The 22,261-nt window shown below is 40.1% G+C and overlaps 1 protein-coding gene across 6 annotated transcripts in view; it reads left to right on the forward strand.

Moving 5' to 3' along the window:
* PIK3R1 (phosphoinositide-3-kinase regulatory subunit 1) overlaps positions 1–22,261 on the forward strand; it is a 69,529-nt gene that overhangs the window by 42,101 nt on the left and 5,167 nt on the right. For 4 of the 6 annotated variants that reach the window (XM_077347292.1, XM_077347294.1, XM_077347295.1 and 1 more), the window contains 13 exons: positions 131–223; positions 2,904–2,978; positions 4,681–4,812; positions 6,067–6,268; positions 6,366–6,445; positions 15,660–15,762; positions 16,289–16,387; positions 16,492–16,672; positions 17,101–17,226; positions 19,015–19,157; positions 19,275–19,451; positions 19,829–19,897; positions 21,480–21,650. In XM_077347292.1, coding sequence (XP_077203407.1) covers positions 131–223; positions 2,904–2,978; positions 4,681–4,812; positions 6,067–6,268; positions 6,366–6,445; positions 15,660–15,762; positions 16,289–16,387; positions 16,492–16,672; positions 17,101–17,226; positions 19,015–19,157; positions 19,275–19,451; positions 19,829–19,897; positions 21,480–21,650 — 1,651 coding nt within the window. Of the gene's footprint in view, positions 1–130; positions 224–2,903; positions 2,979–4,680; positions 4,813–6,066; positions 6,269–6,365; positions 6,446–12,109; positions 12,411–13,571; positions 14,446–15,659; positions 15,763–16,288; positions 16,388–16,491; positions 16,673–17,100; positions 17,227–19,014; positions 19,158–19,274; positions 19,452–19,828; positions 19,898–21,479; positions 21,651–22,261 lie in introns of those variants that run through there. The other 2 variants (XM_077347298.1, XM_077347297.1) reach the window with 2 other exon arrangements.

Here is a 22,261-nt window from a genome sequence, read left to right on the forward strand (position 1 = left end):
GACTTTGACAATGGATAAAGGGAATTTGTTCAGTGTTTAAAATTTAACCAGCTACATTACATCTCATGACTCCCATAGCTTAACTGTTTTATTTCATCTATATATTTCTGTTCTTTTTTTTTTTTTACAGCTTTTACACTTCCAGATCTTTCTGAACAGTTTTCACCACCTGATAATGCCCCACCACTCCTCGTCAAGTTAGTGGAAGCCATCGAAAGAAAAGGTATGCAGTAGATGAACAGGGCTAGCCTATTAATTTGCTGCTATTTGCCCAGTTATTCAAAATAGCATCTTTGGAGAGTTACATTTTATGTAGCAAGCTGCAGTTATAAATGTTAGGAGCCCCTTTGGTTACTGCTTAAACTTTTGTAGTTCTTACATGCTTGTATAGTAATGCCAGAATAGCATCCCAAATGCTTGTGTTTTTTTCCCAATGAATAATCAAACAAATCTAATTCTGACTTATTCTATGATGCATCTGCTGCTTGATTAATGGCTGCTTGCATTATTGAAAAATTAGTCAGGCTTGTATGGTTTGCCAGTTGATTGCAGAGCAGTACTGAACTAGATAGTACTCTAAGCTAACATATACTGTCAATGAAGAACCTTCAGAAAAAGTATGGATAAGGTATTAGGAGGGAGCCTACAGCCTTAAAGGGGAATTTACAGAAAGTAACCCCCAAACATACACACGCACCCCTATTATGTGAGTCATGGAAATGTTTTTGCAGGGGGTGGGGGGAATTGGCTGCTGGTCCCCAAAGCATATCACAGTTCTGCTGCCATTCCTGAGGGTCTCTTCCTAACACTGAGAAGTGGCTGGGGAGGGGGGGGGGCTGAGAGAGCCCCAGTGGGGAGAATAATGGTAGCAAAACCCCTTTCTGTGTACTCTGTCCACAGTAGGATAGGATTCAACTCTATGGAGCTGGAAAACACCAGTGAAAATAAACTGTTTCAAATAGCTGTATTTCTGGCCCTTGAAAACAACAGCCGTAAAGCTTTCTTCCAAGAGTGGCGGGACACTGTTTGATATTATGTGTTACCCCTTCCTCAAGCCGTGAGAAGTCCTGAGCAGTACAACAGGGCTTGGTTTCATCTGCATAAGAGAGAGACAGTTCTCAATTTGCAGTCCCTCTTAATACAATAAATATACAAGCAGAGCGCCAGGAGAAAATGGACTCCTCAGTTTTAGTGAATCCGGCTTTTAAAACCCCCTCAGTTTTATTTCCCTCTCTCTGTGCCCAAATTTGCTGTGCTAATAAAAGAGTGCTTCATCCCAACAGCCAGAGGAAAAACATATGCTTCAGCTCCTTGCCGGGGTAGTCAAACTGCGGCCGTCCAGATGTCCATGGACTACAATTCCCATGAGCCTCTTCCAGCAAACGCTGGCAAGGGCTCATGGGAATTGTAGTCCATAGACATCTGGAGGGCCGCAGTTGGATTACCCCTGGTTCACAGATACAAAATCCTTGCAGAGAAACTGCTGGGTGAATGTATAGAAATATATTCATTTGTCCCCTTAAAGATTTCTTTCTTCCATCATGTTAAACTGTGTCAAAGTATTTATATTAGAATTTCCCCCCATTGTACTAGTGTTCTGTGTATTATGTATGCATTTCCAGCTGACTGCTTTCTTGCATTGCTCCAATACTTTCCTTGTTTCATATTCATGACCTCCTCCCTAAGAGAAAGGCTTGTGTTCTTGCACTACCTTTGAAGTTCAAACAGAAGTGGACATGAGGGTTGCCAATAGCCTGGAAAGGGGAAAAAATGTCCTATGCCCTCTATTAATGTGTGGGAATGAGCAGACAAAGCTTCTCATGTCATAGAGTTAAATCACATCACCTGGTAAGTAACAAGCCATTAAGCCTCAAATAAAGAGGCAGGACATTTTTTTCCCCCTCTAGGTTATTGGCAACCCTAGTGGGTATTCTTGGCAACTGGGAGGCAGGGTTCTGTTTTCCGTAGAATTTCTCTGTAGTCTCTCACTGTTATCCTGGCAGGCATAGCTGCCTAACCTTTGAGGATAGCAAATACACAGCATTTTAATGGGCCATTTGGACCTGCTGTTTCTCTTAAGTGGAGCCAGTGTTTAATGTCAGCCACTTCAAACACATCCTTTGAACAGAAGATGGCTGGTCAGGTAGTTCCTGCTCCTAAAAATGTGCAGTCCCTGTATGAGAAGTTCTCCACCGATGCAACCGCTTCATATTTCTGGCTGTGAAATTCAGGCCCCGCATCTACTTCCTGCTTTCAAATGAGGGAGGTTTTAACCAACCTGCACTCTGTTTTCTTTGTCTCTAGGTACATTAAAAAGCAAGAGGCTATAGAAGAACTAAGGGTTTTAGCTTCCAGGCATAGTTTCCAGTTGCCCTAGGAAGCTATTCCCACAGTGTATAGTACTATGATACGTGCGAGTGACTTGAGAGCAGGATCACCTAACACTTCTAATTTTGAATCTGACCCCAAGAATACAGATTTAAAAAAAAACAACAACATTCAGTGGGGGAAGGAAAGAGAGTGGAAAAGTAGTGGCAGTCAGGAGGTAGAAGGTAGGTCGCAAAGGAGGTAGCTGCTGGCATTGGCACCCTTCCTTCCTTTGACCCCCCCCTGCCCCTCCTGCAAACACATGGAAAAGAAAGGTGGGCAACAGCAACGCCTGCATGGAGGCATTGCTGCTTTCTACTTTTTTCCTTCCAAATCTTCTGCCCATGCATCCATGCAGTAGAGATTGCAGACATGTCACAGTGACTGGGAGGTGGTGGTGATATTCCCCCCCCAAACAAATTTCTCACAGGACCCCACTTATTAGTTCCTATTATGGAAAGATATTTAAGTGAAGTTACAATAAGGAAAGAGCCGGAAGATGCTCTCATTTCTAAGACCTGCCTTTTGTTTTTAAGGACTGGAATGTTCAACGTTGTACAGAACACAAGGGTCAAGCAGCATTGCAGAACTAAGACAAATTACAGAGTCTGGTAAGTGTCCCTTACCTTGCTAAAGTACGTTTGTCAGAAAATAAGTGGCTGGATGTCAGTGTGATCTACTTTTAGATGCACTTGCTTGTGTTTATTGTGCTCTTTAATCTAACAGGGTTTTTTTTTACACGTGAACTGTAAACATTTAGAGAAAATACTTTCAAAAGTATATTAATACAGTTACAGTATTGACTCAAATTCAATGTGTAGTCCCATCGAAACTATAAATTTGCAGTAATGGTCATAAGAGACATAGGTTTTCCCAGAAATACCTTGTTCAAAGTTAGCTATGAAGAAACTTGGTTGACTGAATAATCTTAAGAATACACAGTATAATCCATAGTAGCATCCTGCCCAAAGTTTGAGAGTATTCAAAGAGCAACCTGCTTGCTGTTGGTCTGGTATGTTCTATTTATAATGACTGAGATCTAAAGAGTTCCTTTAGTGAATAGTGCAGAGTTTAATTGTACTTTCTCATAACTGTACCTTCTGCCTTTTACCAGAATGAGAACTTACAGCAAGGAGGATGCTGAAACCAGTGAAATGAATTTTGTTTTAAACACAATCTTTGTGACTGCATGGCACATTTTTATTTCATGTGCCATAGCATTTTGTAGTGCTTATGGTCTGAGATATCTCCATGACATGAGAAAATGAAAAATAAACTCCACAACCCTGTGTTTCATTTATAACTCAGTTTAGTCGATGGGACAAGACCAGTTGAAATCTTATAGTCCTAGTGAATTAATTTGCTGACTCAGTGAAAGCGTTCCTTCAGCTGTTTTTCTGCATTAAACAAACACCTAAAATATGGGGGGGGGCATGTAGTCCTCCAGATGTTAGTGGCTAATAATAATCAATTATGAATCATGCAGAGTTTGAGACCCAAAAACTCTAGTGAACATAATGTAATTGTACTAGGAATTATGTAACTATTTGGGACTTTAGATTATGTTTTAAGAATTTTATTCCATATGCTTGTTTGAATGCATACATGCATACTGTTGGGTATAATCCTAGAATTCTAAAAGAAACTTTGATTTCAGTGCTGCTACTTCAATTTTTTCACCCTGGCGTTAGCATTAATTGTTCTGCTGCACTGCTGTTTACACAAAATATTAGTATGTAAAATGCATCCCAGTTAAAAATACCTTGAACCTTTTAGGCCCATCACGATCTGCTATTGCCACATGAATTAGAGGTAAGCGTACCAAGAGTCCAAGGTGTAGCAAAGAGTACTTGAAACAGAGGTGAGCTCTGGTCACTTTAGAAACATAACAGTCTATACTCATTGGGCTGGGCTGCCTGCATGTCCGGCATTCCATCATCAGTATGCAGCCTTGTCACCTTCCACTTGAACTGTCGCCTGGCATCATCGCTAGGAAGCATTTATCCAGCTTAAGGAGTCTTTCTTTGATGGAAGTACAGGTAAGGTTCCTTAGGCCGGAGAAAGGCTTTGCTGACCCAAGTGGTAGAACACAAGCCAGTGTTTTTAGATCGATTACTCCATAAAGCTGAAGCCCATTTGATGTCTTGTATGACAGTCTTCTAAACATCTACAAAAGTATACGTTAGAGTGCTTTGCTACAAAAAAAATCTCATTGAAATATCAAAGTATAAGCTTTATACATGTTAATAACAATGAAGAAGAAGAAATTTAAAGGTCTGGAAAGCAAAGTATAGTGTTTTTCTCTCTTTTCAGATCTTTCAACAGTGGATTTTGATGCCATTGATCTGCAGATTTTATCAGATGCTTTGAAGCGGTACTTTCTGGACCTGCCAAATCCTGTCATTCCAGCATCTGTTTACAGTGAAATGATTTCTACAGCACAAGGTAAGACTAAGACAGTTTTGCTTAGCGCAGAATTGTTTTAGGTAGTATTCTCAGAATGAATAGCACAGGGACTAAGTTTATTTCAAGTATAGCTGCAATATTTATTTTTAATTTGATTTATTGTATAGGCCACCTTTCTCACTGAAGCTCAAAGTGTGATTTGCACAATGTAAATCAACCAATACAATACATATGATGAGATATTTAATAAATTATATATCAGGACTAGGATTATTAAAATCTGAATAAGCATAATATTTTAGACATGATACAGAATGCAGTTTAATGTTTCCAAAAGAGAAGTTTTGTGTAAAATTCAGATTCAGTCCTCAGGAACTTTTAAGATACACGCGGTTGACATGTGTATGCATGTGTTATGAGTACACTTTAACATTTTTTTAGATGTACCTTTTTTAGAGTTACACCTTAGACCGATTATGCCCTGGAGGTTTCATGCTGTGCTGCAGGCTGGAGTTTTAGTCATGGCAGGTTGCCCCACCTCTTCCTGCACCCACATGGGGGACCATTGGGCCAGGTGTACCTCATCCGCCCCCGATTGGTGCTCCTGCACGGGAGCTGGGAGAGTGAAGTTCCCAGTGCATAAACGGTCTTAGAAGCATAACATGCAAATGGTTGTCAAAGCTAAGAACTTGGTGTACTTTGCTAAATATATGCACGGACACTTTTAACTATCAAGGATCTGTTTGTATGCAGAAAGAGCTAATTGTTAACCTTTTATCATCACTTGCAAAGTAAATGTATCGGGCACAAGAATCTGAAGTTCATTGGCAATTATCAAATACAGTGTAATAAATACTTACCAATAAAACCTATTGCTTGTAATAATTATTTCAGCCAGTGAGACTGAAAACCTTTTCAGTGACCAGTTTAATATTTAGTTGAAAGTTCTAGGGAGAGGATATTAGGACAGGTGTAACCTTCAAGCTAGAACAGCACCTCTGTTTTTTATCTGCTGCATCTCAGAATTTCCCAATCTAGTGTGAGGCTAAAGAGAAGACAGACATCTACCAGCACAAGCTGAACATTTTGTGGTTTTTACCAAGTGATTCTTCACTTTCAATTTGACTTCTGTAGAGTCGACTTTTTCCCCCCCTTGCTCAAGTTTTTGCTCTTTGAAAGAAGAAGCTTGTGCCTTTCTTGGAGTTATTTTTTTCCTAAAAAAACATACGTTTGAAGTTTTACAGTAATTATTGGATAATCACAAGCTCATCAGGATTCATATCTCTCTTGCAGAAGGACAGAACTCAGAGGAATCTGCTCAGGTGCTGAAGAAGCTCATCAGATCATCTAATATACCTCAACAGTATTGGCTGACCCTCCAGTATCTGCTCAAACATTTCTCCAGACTTTGTCAGACTTCTACCAAAAATCTTTTGAACGCAAGATCATTGGCTGAAATTTTTAGCACTCTGCTGTTCAGGTCCCAGGTACCAAGGTAAGATGTATACATATATCTGATTATTATCTAGAATATTTAATTCACATTCCACATACATTTTATTATGATAATAAATTACACTTATTTTTTATAGCTCTGACAGTATTGAATACCACGTTAAGATCTTGGAACTATTAATTGCAAGTGAATGGAATGAGAGACAACCTGCACCAGGTAAGAAAATCTGCATTATGGAAATTGTGTTAATCAATGTATATCTTTTTGAAATGTTTTTTTCCTAAAAATGAACTTTCATTTATGGGTTTTTACTACAGTTTGTGGGCTGTAGTAAAGGTTGACTGATTGACTGATTGTACTCTTTATGTAAAGTTAATCAGTTGATTCATTGATTACAGAAATTATCTTAGTTGATTAGTTAAGTGACAGACTTCATGTGGTGGTTTTGAATAGTTGAAATGTTTTATGAATGATGTGTTCAACATGATAATCATGTTGAACCAAAATAAAGAAAATGAATATTGTTCTAGTGTATAATTAGAACACCATGTATTTTCTGGCGTTACCATTATCTTCTGTTAGTAGCAGAACGTTTCATGTATAGTGGCTTGAGGCCCAGTTGTGGATGAAGGCTATACATAAGTTATTTCATTTGTAATATCTATGTTTGCAAACTTAAATGGACTCCGGGGAATGGTAGAAGACAGGAAGGCCTGGAGGATCATTGTCCATGGGGTCGCGATGGGTCGGACACGACTTCGCACATAACAACAACAAAATATCTATGTTACAGAACTGTCTTGTGGACTTCTGTTCTACAAAATGAGCTGCATGTTAGTTAACTAGAATTGTCAAAGAAAAGCAAGCAGGCATCAATCAGGATTCTTTTAATTTTTTTTCTATTCTATTAATTCTACTAACCAATCCTCTTCCTTTGAGATTATGATGTTCTCCCAATTTTGAGCAAAATCAGATTTGTAGGTGTTGTGACATTAAGAACAAATTCACAGATTTTTAAAAAGGGAATTATACATGATTTAACAAAGAACTTTGGGTTCTTATTGCAATAGGATTTTTTTAGGGATGCTTGAACTGGTTTAGCTGATGTCCTGTTCACCAGTCATGAGCAAGGAGCCGGTTTTTCACTGTTCAGTTTGACTATTTGTCAACCTGTTCATGACTGTTTATTGAGCTGTTCTTGGCTATTCAGCAGGCTGCTTTGCTGTATTCTTTCCTGACCATGAATTACAGCACAGTTATGGATGGTGGGGGTTAGGTGTGGGGGCTGGAAGGGTTGCATATTATTGTTATTATTGTTATAATGTTAGTACTATTATCACCTATTACTATATGTTATCTGTATCTTTTCCTGTTTCCTGTAAACCACCCTGAGCCCTCGGGGAGGGCGGTATTTAAATATAATAATACAGTAAATAAAATAATAAAAATATGCATGTTCTCGCACAGTGGAGTTCCACTCCCCTGCCCTGTGCATTCTCCATGCCTGCTGCACCCCACAGGCAGTTATTTGAATTTACAGTACCATTAGTCACGTCCTCTAAATCAGTCATGGATAAATGCTATGTTTTAGTAAATCTTACTCGTTGGTATTTGTGTAAGTAATCCCTAGCAGTGGTAATGGCTGCCTATTGGTTTAAATTAGCACATGTAGTTTCACAAAAATCCAGTGCAAACCTGTCCAGTGGGCATTCCTGGCTATTCAACATGAGAACCAAACAGGCTGGGTAATAAGCTCACATCTGATCAACAACTTTGAAGACAAAAAAAATCATGTTGAAATTTTCAGCATTCTTAGTTTGGCCAGGATTTAGAATTCTATGATTCTAAAATTCTTCTCTATTTGAATCTTATGCTAGTTACCAAAAACTGAACTAGAGATATTTTTGAAGTTTTCGTTGTTAAAACAATATTTTTATGAAATTGAAATTGGAACTGATGGTTTAAGAATTCCAAATACAATCGAGCAGTAAGGACCTACAATCATGAATACAGTGATGACATAAGAACATGGCATACTTTATTACAGATTCTTTTACATGTATTATCAATTGATAATATGCCTCAAAATGGCTTTATAAATCTTGAACATACTACATATACTGTAAGAAATAATGACTGAGTGGCCTAGGAAACCACAGGGAAAGTCTCTATATTGTTTTCTTTGCTCTCCATTTAAGTCTAATTTTTGTCCAGCAGAGGGCTCTCCTTTTAAACTAATGTTAGTAATCAGGCGATTACGTGCAGCTTTTATTATTATAAGGTATAATTTTAAAAAGCATACTGAACATTGGATCTCAAATTTTGTCAATTACTTTAATACTTCAGGTATGGAAAATAAAGTCCTCAGTTCCCTGCGATACAAACTCTATAGTATAGGGGTAGTCAAGCTGTGGTCCCCCAGATGTCCACGGACTACAATTCCCATGAGCCCCTGCCAGCAAATGCTGGCAGGGGCTCATGGGAATTGTAGTCCGTGGACATCTGGGGGACCACAGCTTGACTACCCCTGCTCCATAGTACATTTGTTCTTGTAGGCCAGAGACTGCTCTTAATTGCAGATACTCACAAGCCCCAGTTTTTCCTTATGATTTAATGATCCATGAAAACTCAAATTCCCGTTTACTGTTCCCTATGACATGTTGGGATTTTATCGAGAATCGATACTTTTGCACATATTTACAGCAGCAACAGAGCCCCCTGCTGTAGGGACTCGACCAAGCCCTTATCCCAGGGGTAGTCAAACTGCGGCCCTCCAGATGTCCATGGACTACAATTCCCAGGAGCCCCCTGCCAGCGTTTGCTGGCAGGGAGCTCCTGGGAATTGTAGTCCATGGACATCTGGAGGGCCGCAGTTTGACTACCCCTGCCTTGTCCTAATCAAAACGATGCACAAACGCAGCTGGGCATGCGCGGGACGGGGAGCTCCACAAGATCCCCCACATCTGGACTGGATTCAGCGTGGGGCTGGATTGTGCTCTATGTTGGCAGTCTGTTTCAACCTCTCGCGGTTTTTATAAAATTAGATTGGATTTTCCTCATGTCTTGTCTTGCACAATAGGTTTTGATAGGCAGTAGATGGTATTTGGGGGGGGGGGGGGAAACAGTACCAAACCTCCTAAAAACAGAAAGCTGAGTACAGATAACTGCGACAATTGCAAACTGTGGCCATCCAGATGGTAGTCCATGGGGCTTGTGAGTATCTGCAAGTAAAAGCAGTTTTCGGAATAAAATATGAACAATATAAGTTATTGTTGTGGCTTCTTAAGACTGTTTTCAAGTAGGAGATACAAATGAACCCCCCCCCTTGTTATTTTTATGTTTCCTGTTTTTATAAGCCAACAGTACATTTCTGCTGTGGTCTGTAACTCTTCTGTAGCCAAAGGCAGAGAGTGTGAAAGACGTCTCCCTAAGGCCTGAATCTGCCCAGTTTCAAGACTTTTGTGGCTTCTTTGTATCACCCCACTCTATTTGCATGTGGCCTGACGCCAAGCCCCCAAGAAAAGAGAATACCACCTGTTGCACAAGCAGAGTGTCACAAGAGATGTAAAAGCAGGTTCTACAAGGCATGTAGATAGCTTGTTAAAATGTAAAGCAACTCCCCCCCCCCCAAAAAAAAACTGCCCATTAGCTACCAAACTTTTACACTTTCTTTATGGAAACCTTATAATAAACTTGATAACCACTGAAGTTCTGCTGATCTTGCCAGACTATTTCTTCCGTACGAATATGAACAAAAGTTCAGTTTGTGCCCAGAATTGGAACAGGGAAGAAGGAAAAGAGCAAACACACTGGCTGGGGTGAAAACAGGACGCAGCTTTATTGAACCAGCAGCTACACAAGCAGTTTGGTGGCTAGAGGGCTGTGCCTCGTGACATAGCTATAACACCCAGTCTAGCTGCAGGCAAAAAATTGGGAAGAGAAGGACGTAAGGCAGTGTCCATGCAGGTCGGTGACCGCTGCCCTTAAGTATCGGTTCCCTTCATCAGATGAATACCCATTCCTAAGTCCTTGACCAGTTATAAAATGAAAACTACACAGCCATAAAAGACCTTCCCCTTTGGTGATCAAAATGATGACGCCCAAAAGCATAGGACCTTGCCCTAAAGAGTAGGTAGGTCTTCACTCCTGCCTCAGCAATGCTCTGGAATCAGACAAGCAGGAGTTGACCTCCAGTTAACCTCTGCCTCCACATTTCATCTTCCACTCCTTCCATTTCACCCCACCCCACCCCAGCCAGCACCATTGAATGTACCAGCAAGAGCTCAACTACTCTTGGCACCTCCAGCATTCGCCACGCCAAGCACAACAGTGCTTTAACTCAAAGCCAAGACCAGCACAGTCCAAACCAGGCAGAAGATAAAACTAAACCAACACATTTTTACATGTTGAAGTGCTTTGTGTGTGCATTATCTGCTTCTGAAAGCTGTTCAGTGGTGGTTTTCAATTGTAAGAACTAGAAAGGAGTTGGTATGCTTGCTCCTTTCCTCAACAAGGCTTTATTTATTAACTAGGGGGCCAAGCCCATTGCATTCAGGAATACAGCAGGCGCTAGATTGGGGGAGTGGGGTGGAAGAACTCTGTGGATGGCCTGTCCCTCCCCCCAGGGCCTGGAAAGGCTGCAGGCTTGAGGCCCCCAGGAAGGGAACTCGCCTGCAGGGACAGCTGTCACACAGCAAGGATCTGCAGCCTCTGAGACTCAGGGGGAAGTGGAAGGAGGAGGGGGTGCAGGGGTGGGGGATGGAAGGCGATTGGCTGGCTGCCAGACAGACAGGCAAGCCAGTTGGAGGAGAAGGCACTCAGGGGCAGGACAGCAGCCCTGAGTGGGAGTTAAGTGCTGAGTGGCACTTAAGCCATGAGACCGGCTCCTCCTCCAAGGCCTTACCAGAAATATATTATGTGGAACAGATTGACTGCGTTACACTGCATGTATATCCTGCCATTCTTCCATCATGGAATTCCAGGCAATGGATATGAGATTCTCAGGACGTTTCAAATGCAGACAGTTAACCAACAAACTGTGCCATGTTCTCTCCAACCACACTGTCGATTTTATTCTTTTAGGGCTCTGAGCATATAATATGCTCGGGGGATATGCCCCCAGATTTTTTTCCCTCCTTTGTCCTTCACACTATGCCTGTCCCCCCCCCCTTAAATGGAGCAAAATTGATTTGACCTAAGACTGAGGTCAGAATCTGACCTTGCGCCATGCGCAGTGATGCAACCCAGAAAGAACGCTTGTGCCGAATTCATTGGAAGTTCAGTCACAGTCAACTTATCCCACTGAAGCGAGCAGGCATATCAGGAAGGGGTGCACATTGGTTTAAATTCGATTTCCCAGTGCAGGTCTTCATTTTATGGGTCTCTAGCAGCACCTGTTGCTGTGGTCTGGTGAAAGTGTGTGTGAGGTGGTACGGTGAATGCTAACTAGTTTCTCCAGCATTTATGGGCTCTGGGAGGCACAGAAGTTTACAAGGAAGGCTTTCATTCTATTTTTTTCCCCCTCCGAACGAGCCCAGCCACTTCCTGCCTTTGGCTGCTCATAATGCTTTTCTTGACAGTCATCTACTTCAATACTGCATGTTGCAGCCAGTTACAGAGACTATTTTAAGGCCACTTACAATGGCCTTCTCATTTACTTGGCTAAAATGAGACTGGTTAGTCTCGCATTGACCACTTGTGAGCCGATGACAACTCTGACTTTGACTCCGGTTCCCTTCCCCCACCTGAAATGCCTTGCTCAGCAAATATTTGAACCTGCCCGAGTTAATCATGAAACAGATCTTTATCTCGAAGAGACGTGCAAGCTACTGAGGACTTAAAAAAAAAAAAACATTGCTAAAATCTGTGATGAAACAGAAATGAGCTGATAGCTTCAGAGAGCACAGAAGCTGATTCTATCCAAAGCAAACGGACTTGCGGGTTTTTCCCCCTCCTGATTGTGCACATCGTCGCTTTTCTTCTGGATTTAAGGGAGCAGAGGAATAGGTTACAGTTGCAGAACTACTTTTTGTTTCGGATCCAAGGATAGTTTGTGTGCTTGCTTTTTTCTTTCTTTAAAAAAACTCTGTGGGGCTGAACAGACACTGCTTGCAATCTGGAGTTTTAGATTGTTGGATGCAACTATTTAAAGGGTTATCATGTGCCACGCACAGTTTGCACAGTAAGTAACTTTTAGTCTGGCTATATTTTTTTCCTAGTCTAAGGAGCTGGAGACAAGGTGAGGGGGGGGAGTCTAATCGGCGTGCAACAGTTTTCATAGTTTAAAAATGTGGAGGACTGAAAATTGATACCTGTCCAGAGTATGCTGGAACAGTGGAAAATCACCTGTCTGCCAGTATCTTGCCTTTTCTGGTTTGCCACATGGTATTTCAGCAAGCTGGACTAGTTTGGGTTGAGCAGTAACCTGATCATACAAGTGTGACTGTACAGAATTTAGCCAGCAGTAAAACCTTAATAAGAGAGCTCCCCACCACCACCACCACCACCACGCTTTGCTCTTGAATACATGCAAAAAGAAACTGCAGAACCAGTCTTGTTGGACTGAGATTGCAAGCTTTGCATGCTCTGTGTCTTTCCTCGTCTAACTTGAACGATGTACCTTGGCAGCATAGCTATTTGGATAGCAGGTGGGCTAAACCCTCAAGTTCAATGTTTGGACTTGTGTCTGGGACTGTCTGAAGTGTCCTGTTACGCAAAGCAAATGGAAGGAATCCCTGGAACATGTCTACCTAAATGGAGGGAAGCTACTTTAGGATGGGTTTAATCAGGACAACGTGTGTGTGTGTGTGCGTGCGCGCGCTGCCATCATTATGCATTAGTACTTGTCTCAAAAAAGATGTAAAAAAGGACCAAGACGCTGTTTGTTTGTGCAGTGTTCAGGACATGTGCATAAATTTACTCTGCTGTCTTCTGCACGACCTGTTCCCTCATAGTGTCTGTCAAGTAATTCCATGTGGCATCAGTGGTTCTGCGAAGTGATATAGTGTTGATGTTGCCAAATGATGGCTTTCTGCAGATACTAATTTCGGTTCTATCCAGAAATCAGGTGCATAGTAAGGTCTGTAGTGAACAGGGTTTTTCTGGGGAGGTTGAGCAGCAGATGATCTCATCTCAGCGGAAAAATTCTACGAGACAGAAAGCTGACAAAGGAATCTTTGCTCTTTAGGAACTGTCCAAATGGCAGATGCCCTAAAGAAAGCAGGTTGAAAGAACCTGCTAGATCAGGTAAACGGAAATATTCTTCAGCATTTTACCACACATTTAATAATTGGCAGGGTGATTTAATGATCAGGGTTTTTACCCAGCTTTTACTCACTATAATGTTCTTAAAGTTCCATTGGCAGCTAATATAGCAAAGCTTGGTTTCAAGTTTAAATTGTTTTGCATATGATTGAAGAATTGTGTGATAGCCACATTTAAAAAAAAAGCATCCCTTATGAAAATATTTCTAACAGCAGAGTGAGGCATTGTGACTTTTAAGAAAACCAGAATATAGAATTGGACAAAGTGGTCACTTTGCAATAGATTTGGAAGTTCCTGCCTACCTTGCCCTTGATAAAGCACGCACAGAGAGAGGCTTAAAAACACGCATAAAAGGATCACCGTCAGTAACCCATACTAGGTTTAAGTCTCAGAACGCTTTGACTGAGAAGTGAATCCGGCTCTGTAAACCAAGAAATCTACTGTATAGAGAGAAAATGCTTCCTGCTGCAGCATATCACCCTTTTGTCAACCTGCCAGCAGTGGAATGTACCAAGCAGCAGACAGGAAAGATTAGGGGGGTGGGGGAGAAGGAGAGAGAAATCAGTGTAAAATGAGAATACGTTCAGTCTTCTGAGTAGGATCAGGTGCTGACCACAATTCTGTTAACTCTTTTTCCCCTTCAAATGACAATTGTTGTAACGTTAACAATGAAGACTGAAAATGATGAAACAGGAGTGGTCCGGTGACATTATTTTTGACATGATTGGCTGGGGATTATGATGTAATAGGTTACAGTGCAGCCCCTCGTAGGTTTTAAAATGAATTCCAAGACACCATTACAAAGAGATCCTGACTGTTTCCTTATAACTGAGCTTACTTGCTGATAATGTACAACACTGTCTGGAACATGGAAGAACTGGACATAGACTATCCCAGGGCAGATATAAATTGTGGCACGGATTTGATGTTTTACATAGAAATGGACCCGCCAGGTAATACTGCAGTGTTATTTTTGAATTCTAGCCTATTCGGGATGTAGCAATAACTGCTGCTGCTGGGGAATCAGATTTTTCAGCTTTTTTGTTTAACCTTGTCATTGAATTGAATTGTGTTTTACTGAATGGAAGAAGCAGTAAAGGCTATTGTGTGAAATTTCTTTAGGCTTGCTTAATTAAACTCTAGTCCTGTGATTTATCTCACCTGTAGGTATGTTTGTTACGGAGTAAAAACAGAGCAGCCTTTTCTGCATTATGCCAGACATAAGATTCTATAAAAAGGTGCTTATTTAAAAACAAGGCTGTCATTTTGAGTTACTGGGCACTATTAGTTACAATTATTAGGTTTGACTGTTTTAATTGCAATCATTTAGCAGAAGATAGGGAAATCATTGGACTACATTGAACCTATGAAAATTCAACCTTCATTTTGATATGTCTGCTTTAAGACATGCATCTAAGTATATAAATAGAATTAAATTAAGTGTACAAGCTTATTGAATAGATGATTTCATTTTTGCTTTCATTTGCTTGTAAACCAGGAATGCTGCAGTATCTTCTGTACTCAGTGGTCTTCAGCTTTGACATTGAGCAAAAGGGTTTTATAATCAGTCCTACCATTTGGAACAGTTTTATCCTACAGAATGCCAAGATTAATACCAGGGATATTTGGGTCATAGATGAATTCCTTAAAGTGTTTTTTTTTTGGGGGGGGGGCATTGTACAAAATGCGGAGGATCATAGATATCTAGTTCCTTTCCTAAAATATAGGACAGTGTTGTGCTGATCCAGCACAGTTGTGTTGAAGCTAGAAAGCAAAATAATTCTTCCTAGATGATCAAATTGGGGGGGGGGGGAGATGCTGCATATTTTGTTTTATGAAATGATATAAACAGAAAACAAACTTCAGTTTGTGTGTTTTAAAACCAAATTGCAATTGTTGAAATATATATGGAGAGGGGAGGAACAGTTCTTGGCCAGAAATGCAAGACTTTAAGGTAACTAAAATAGATGCAATGGTTTATGACCTGCTTACTGTGAATGATTTTAGTTTCCTGACTCTGTAGAACAAGAAAGGAAGGGAGATTTGAAATATGTAGCTGATTTTAACAGTGGTTCCAACAGGAATAGGTTTAAGTTAATAGTGTTGTTTAAAATCTACTGTATGGTGTACAGATAACAGTACAAATATGGTTTCTTTTCGTTTGCAGCACTGCCTCCTAAACCTCCAAAGCCTAATGCTGTAATAAATAACGGTATGAATAACAACATGTCTCTGCAAGATGCTGAATGGTACTGGGGAGATATCTCAAGGTAAGGATATAAACAAAACCCATTTATCTTGCACTAATTTATGCATTTACTTATTATACACTACATTTAAATGGAATAAAAATGCATTGCAGCCAGTAGGAATATAAAGTATAACAAAGTTAAATGATTAAAATTCTCTGTACATTTACTACAATGGATAGATCATTTGCAGACCTATCACAGGTATTAGCATATGTTAAAAGAAAACTCTGGTGGGTAGGGCGTTAATAAGGTAGGCTAAATAGTGCAATATATGTCCAGATTTGTTAAACTTCTTTTATATAGATGAAGGAAGTAGGCTAATTCTGAATCCTGCCTTTGAACACACTTCTGGGACATGTGGGAAGAGAACTTCTGCAGCAAAAAATAATGGTATCAGGCAGGATGTATTAGTGCAGACTGTGATGCCTTCTCAATACTTCTGCTTTTTTTTTAATGCTAATTTTAAAATATTACATTTCAGTTAAAGTCTAGTAGTTTTAGAAGTCAGTTTCTAAACCAAATATTGTTTTTGGTTCAATCCTAGGGAAGAGGTCAATGAGAAGCTTCGTGACACTGCTGATGGTACCTTCTTGGTACGAGATGCCTCCACCAAAATGCATGGGGATTATACGCTTACCTTACGGTAAGGAGAGCTGAATCAGGTTCTTATTGAAGGGTTGCATTTAAGAAAATGATTTGGCATAAATATGTCTGACTCTTTTTCTCCCAACTTTTTTTCCTTTTCAGGAAGGGAGGAAATAATAAATTAATTAAAATATTTCACCGAGATGGGAAATATGGGTTTTCTGATCCATTAACGTTCAATTCTGTGGTCGAGCTAATAAACCACTACCGGAATGAATCTTTAGCTCAGTATAATCCAAAATTGGATGTTAAATTGCTTTATCCAGTATCTAAATATCAACAGGTAAAGAATATGTTATTTTTTTTCTGGAATCTGGATTTAAAGGCCTTTAAAATGTTCTTGCTGTGCTTAAATGCTGTATGTGATTCTCCCTAGAGGATTCCTTTTGTAAATCAATGAACAATTCTGAATGAGAGTGTTGTGTTTATAGTGATACATTTCAGGAAAGTAGTTGTATTAATCCATTGTAGCAGACACACAGAAGAGTCCTGTAGAAACGTAAAAGTCTTGCCTTCAAAAGTACATCTGGCATCATCACCATTAATATATTCTGTTGTGTACAAAATCCAATACCCTTGCTGCAAGCAAGCTCACATGTGGATTTTCAATCTTTGCAAATGACAACCTAATTAATGCTGTCTACTAGATAATAGTACTCTCTAAGAAGCCACATCTTGATTGGATGTATTTCTGTTTGTTTATCATTCTAGGATCAAGTGGTTAAAGAGGATAGTATTGAAGCAGTGGGAAAGAAATTACATGAATATAACATCCAGTTCCAAGAAAAGAATAGAGAGTATGACAGGCTGTATGAAGACTACACAAGAACATCTCAGGTGAGCTGTGTTGAATGGTGAGTTTTTCACTGGAGCAAGGCACACTCTACTGACTACAGTAGATATTGACAGTATTTGGAGGTTAAAGGTCAACATTTCAAAGATTTTGACTCATATTGCTAAGATGAGCTTTGATCTAACTGCTTTAAAGCTGACAAGTTCAAATTGCTTTGATGTCTAAACTATCAATAGAATCTTGTGACCCAGAGTCAATTCTTATAGGTACTCCATACTGTAAGTAGGGTGTGCATTCAGCTAAACCTGAGCCAATAAAAATATCTGAAAAATATGTTATCAGTATTTTCCAGCTTTGTTTCAGATGTCTTTAGAATGGGGCTGAATTTCAGCTATCTAAAATTGCCAAGCCTGAAAAATTCCAAAAATACTTAAAATTAAATGGCATTTAAAGGAATTGCAGTCCCTTTAATGCCTTCCTATTGAACTCACCACATGGAGAAGGTGTTTAAGGGGACTGCAAGCTCTTCAGAATTTACTGACAGATTGTAGAAGTCATTTAAACACCTCCTCCACCCCCCATTCATTGAATGGAGGATTCAGGTTCAATATACCCAAACGAGAAAAAGTGCTCTTTATTTCCTCATACTCCTAATGCTAAGTACTCATAAGCACTGTGTCTTCTGATAACCTCTAGCACAATGGCATTTTTAAATTGATGACTTTAAAAATAGAGCATTTGATCAGGACAGTAGGAAAATTAAGAAGAAATGTTTACTTCTAAAGAACTTCAAGAACTTACCTTGAAAATATGGAATTTAGAGTATAATGACAAGATAGCTGAGGGGTGAAATTTTATGCACATTTTTTAAAATCCTGATTCTGAATTTCCTAATTGCTCTCTGAAATTGCTCTCTGTTTATACATGCACCAATTATTGTGATTTAACTGTAGTTGTTTTTGGCCTGTTTGGTAAGAATACTTAGTCTTGACAAAAATATGCAGTATGAAAGCTTTCTGAAATGTTAGTATTCTTGCTTTCTGCTGGTGAATCTTTCAAGAGAAAGTGTGAGGACTTGATAACATAAATGATCCATCTAGTTCAGCATCCTGTTTTACACTGTGACCAATCAGTTACCCTGGATGCTCATTAAACAAGGGGAGATAGGCCAAGGGCTTCTCCTGATGCTTCGGCACCACTGTGGTATAGCTGTTAGAATGCTACAGTAGAGTTTGGGAGATCTGTATTCAGATCTCAACTCAATGTTATGCAGAACTTGCCACAATCTCAGTCTCCTTTATAAGAGTATTATGCCGTTTATATTATGCTGTTTATATAAGGTCTCCTTTATAAGATCATTATGCTGTTTAAGAAGAACCATGAGCTTGAGGAAATGATGGAATCTCATTTTGCTTGGGTGTGCCTCCTTGGCTTTCTGAGTTTTCCTTCAGAACACACTCCCACTGTATTATAGACCAGGGGTAGTCAACCTGTGGTCCTCCAGATGTTCATGGACTACAATTCCCATGATCCCCTGCCAGCGTTTGACTACCCCTGTTATAGACTGCTTTGGAGTGAAGCTGGAGAAGTGATTAATAAATCCCTGTTGTTGTTTTTAATAATTTGAGCTAGTTGAGTAGTTATTTGAGTGGCTTCTTACATACAGCTCAAAACAGTCTTTCATTCATTGGAAGAATGGTAAGCAACTAAACTGCTCATACTACTCTCTGTTCATTCAGAAAGACCACTGCCACAACAAACCCATGGATCTAGGACAGCCAGTTAGTTTTGAACGTTGCTGTAACTGAAGATCTAATTTCTCTCCCTTTCAGGAAATTCAAATGAAAAGAACTGCCATTGAGGCATTTAATGAAACCATAAAAATATTTGAAGAGCAGTGCCAAACACAGGAAAGATACAGCAAAGAATACATTGAAAAATTTAAACGGGAGGGGAATGAAAAAGAAATACAAAGGTTAGTACCATAGCCTAAGATTCTACATTTAAAATATCAGTCTAAAAAGTTAATACTTAGGAATAATGAATCCTGACTGTCTGACCGGAATCTAATACCCTAAAATCTGCTCTCCAGAATTATGCACAACTATGAAAAACTCAAATCTCGAATCAGTGAAATCGTGGATAGCCGGCGCAGACTGGAAGAGGATTTAAAGAAGCAAGCTGCGGAATACAGAGAGATTGATAAACGCATGAACAGCATCAAACCAGACCTTATACAGCTCAGAAAGACAAGAGATCACTATTTGATGTAAGTAACTATGAACTAGAGAGCCTCTTGTGGGGCAGAGTGGTAAGGCAGCCGTCTGAAAGCTTTGCCCATGAGGCTGGGAGTTCAATCCCAGCAGCCGGCTCAAGGTTGACTCAGCCTTCCATCCTTCCGAAGTTGGTAAAATGAGTACCCAGCTAGCTGGGGGGTAAACGGTCATGACTGGGGAAGGCACTGGCAAACCACTCCGTATTGAGTCTGCCATGAAAACTCTAGAGGGCGTCACCCCAAGGGTCAGACATGACTCGGTGCTTGCACAGGGGATACCTTTACCTTTTTAACTATGAACTATCATACTTTTTAAATTCAATTTTTATTAATCGCCCCGTGACTCATTGTCTTCAAAACTGTTTTTTCAGGTGGTTGACTCAGAAGGGTGTTCGGCAAAAGAAATTGAATGAATGGCTCGGCAATGAAAACACAGAAGAGTGAGTATCCCAAATCTTCCAAATGGTTGTGGTATCTCAGCTGAATTCTATTTCAGTGATTTTTTTAATGGTGAAAAATAAATCTGTTCCAAAAGGTACCACACCACTATGACTGTGATGCCTTGTCTCACTGGGAAAGCTAACTCGGTTCAGTTTTGTGCTAGAAAAACACTAAGACCGTTTATGCATTGGAGGTTTCATGCTGGGCTGCAGGCTGGAGTTTTAGTTGTGGCAGGTTGCCCACCTCTTCCTGCACCCACACAGGGGAGCATTTGGCGCCTCACCCGCCCCGATTTGTGTTCCTGCATGAGAGTTGGGGCAGTGAACCTGTCTAAATAGACAACCAGCTGTCTTTTTTTCTCCCTTTCTGGAAATTCAAATGAGAAGAACTGCCATTGAGGCATTTACTCAAACCATAAAAAAATCTTTGAAGAGCAGTGCTCAGCACAGGAAAGATACAGCAAATAATACATTTTAAAAAATCACTGCCACAACAAACTCCCCACCCCCACCCTCTGTATCAGAAGAAGTGTGCTTGCCCAGAACAGCTCACAACTTGAATCAAACTTTGTTGGTCTTAATGGTGCCCCTGGACTCAAACTTTGTCCTGCTGCTTCAGACCAACATGGTTACAACCCTGAATCTGACTAAAACCTATCCCTTTTGTCCACCCGCAGCCTTGAATAATAAGAAAGATGTCCTTATTTGCATCACATTCTCCATGAATTGAGTTGCATGGGGCTATGATCTTCATTTAATTCTGGCCATCCACAGATGCAAGCAACATGTGGTGATTCCTGTTTTCAGCAAAAAAGAAAAGAAAAAGGAAATGGTCAGAGCAGGCGTAGGATTCTTTATTGGGCACTATTGTAGCCAATAAGGACACTAGTCTTTTATACCCAAAGTTGTGATTTGAAGCAGTCACTTTTTATCAGAAGCATCCAAAGTAAGAGGACAAAAGTGTAACATCGCCCTCCTTGAAGGGGGTTCACAGTGCAGCTGCTGAATGTTCTGACTTTGATGAAACAGTCTTCATTGCAAGTTAACAAAACAAACAGCAAAATTCACAGATAATTTCTAAAAATAAGACTGGTAGTTTGGTGCTGTTTCTCTGTGCTGATATGAACAAACCATGTTGTTTTGAGGCCTTCTATATATGTGTGCAAGGCCAGAAAGCACTTCCACTATAATGTTGAAATCTGGCATTAGTGAATAGTCACTAGTTTTTGTGAACCTGGAAGCAATGGGTCAAAACTCCAGGGATGTACAATATATTTAAGACAAGGTTGTTGCGAAGTTTACGAAAATGTTGTTTTATTTAATAAAAATCTGAACAAAAGCAGCAGGATTATTTTATGCTGTGTAGACTTGAGAGCCTTGATTGTCTGCACCATCGTGCGTTTCTTCCTAGTTTTAGAAGATAGTCTTCATAATAAATTATTTAAAATTATTTGCTTCTGAGCGTAGTTTAAAAGCTGCAATATTTGACCTCGCTAAACATTACTTGAGAACCTTTTCAGATCCTGAATAATTGTCTGTTTTTTTTTTAATGAAATGGTTTTTGTTGCTGCTTTTTAAACAGTCAGTACTCTATGGTGGAAGATGATGAGGATTTGCCCCATCAAGATGAGCGAACATGGAATGTGGGAAGTATCAATAGAAGCCAAGCTGAAAATCTACTACGTGGCAAACGTGATGGAACATTCCTTGTTCGGGAGAGCAGCAAACAGGGCTGCTATGCCTGCTCCGTTGTGTATGTATCCCCTTTTTCTGCCCTTTCTGTGGTATGAATAAAACCTGCATTTATCTTTTCATTTGTTTCTGTTAATTTTCTGATTCAGCTGTGCAACGGAACAAAATTTCTGTAGAACAGGGTTAGTCAAACTGCGGCCCTCCAGATGTCCATGGACTACAATTCCCATGAGCCCCTGCCAGCAAATAGTGGCAGGGGCTCATGGGAATTGTAGCCCATGGGCATCTGGAGGGCCACAGTTTGACTACCCCTGCTGTAGAATATGCTACAGACTTTAAAATCGTCACCTTTTAATAACGCTGCCGCTGCATCATTATAGAGGGGTTCCCAGTGAGTCTCCACCCCAATCGCTATCTGCAATTATTGAATAATTTCCCTCTGGAGATTAGTCAGAATTCAAATCTGAGTATTTATCTGTTTAGCTTGTCATTTAAGGAATTAATAACACAAGAAGAACTGGATTTTTAATAGTTTTACACTAGACACACATGGCCCCTGAGGACAATGCACCATTGGCTGCTTCTCTTCTATTGTCTTTAGGACACTCCCCGTTTGTTCTTAGCCTGGTAACACACCCAAGATGTTTGTTCTGTCTATTCTGGGATCCCAAA

The sequence above is a fragment of the Paroedura picta genome, chromosome 7, assembly GCF_049243985.1.
Source record: "Paroedura picta isolate Pp20150507F chromosome 7, Ppicta_v3.0, whole genome shotgun sequence".
Lineage (NCBI taxonomy): Eukaryota > Metazoa > Chordata > Lepidosauria > Squamata > Gekkonidae > Paroedura > Paroedura picta.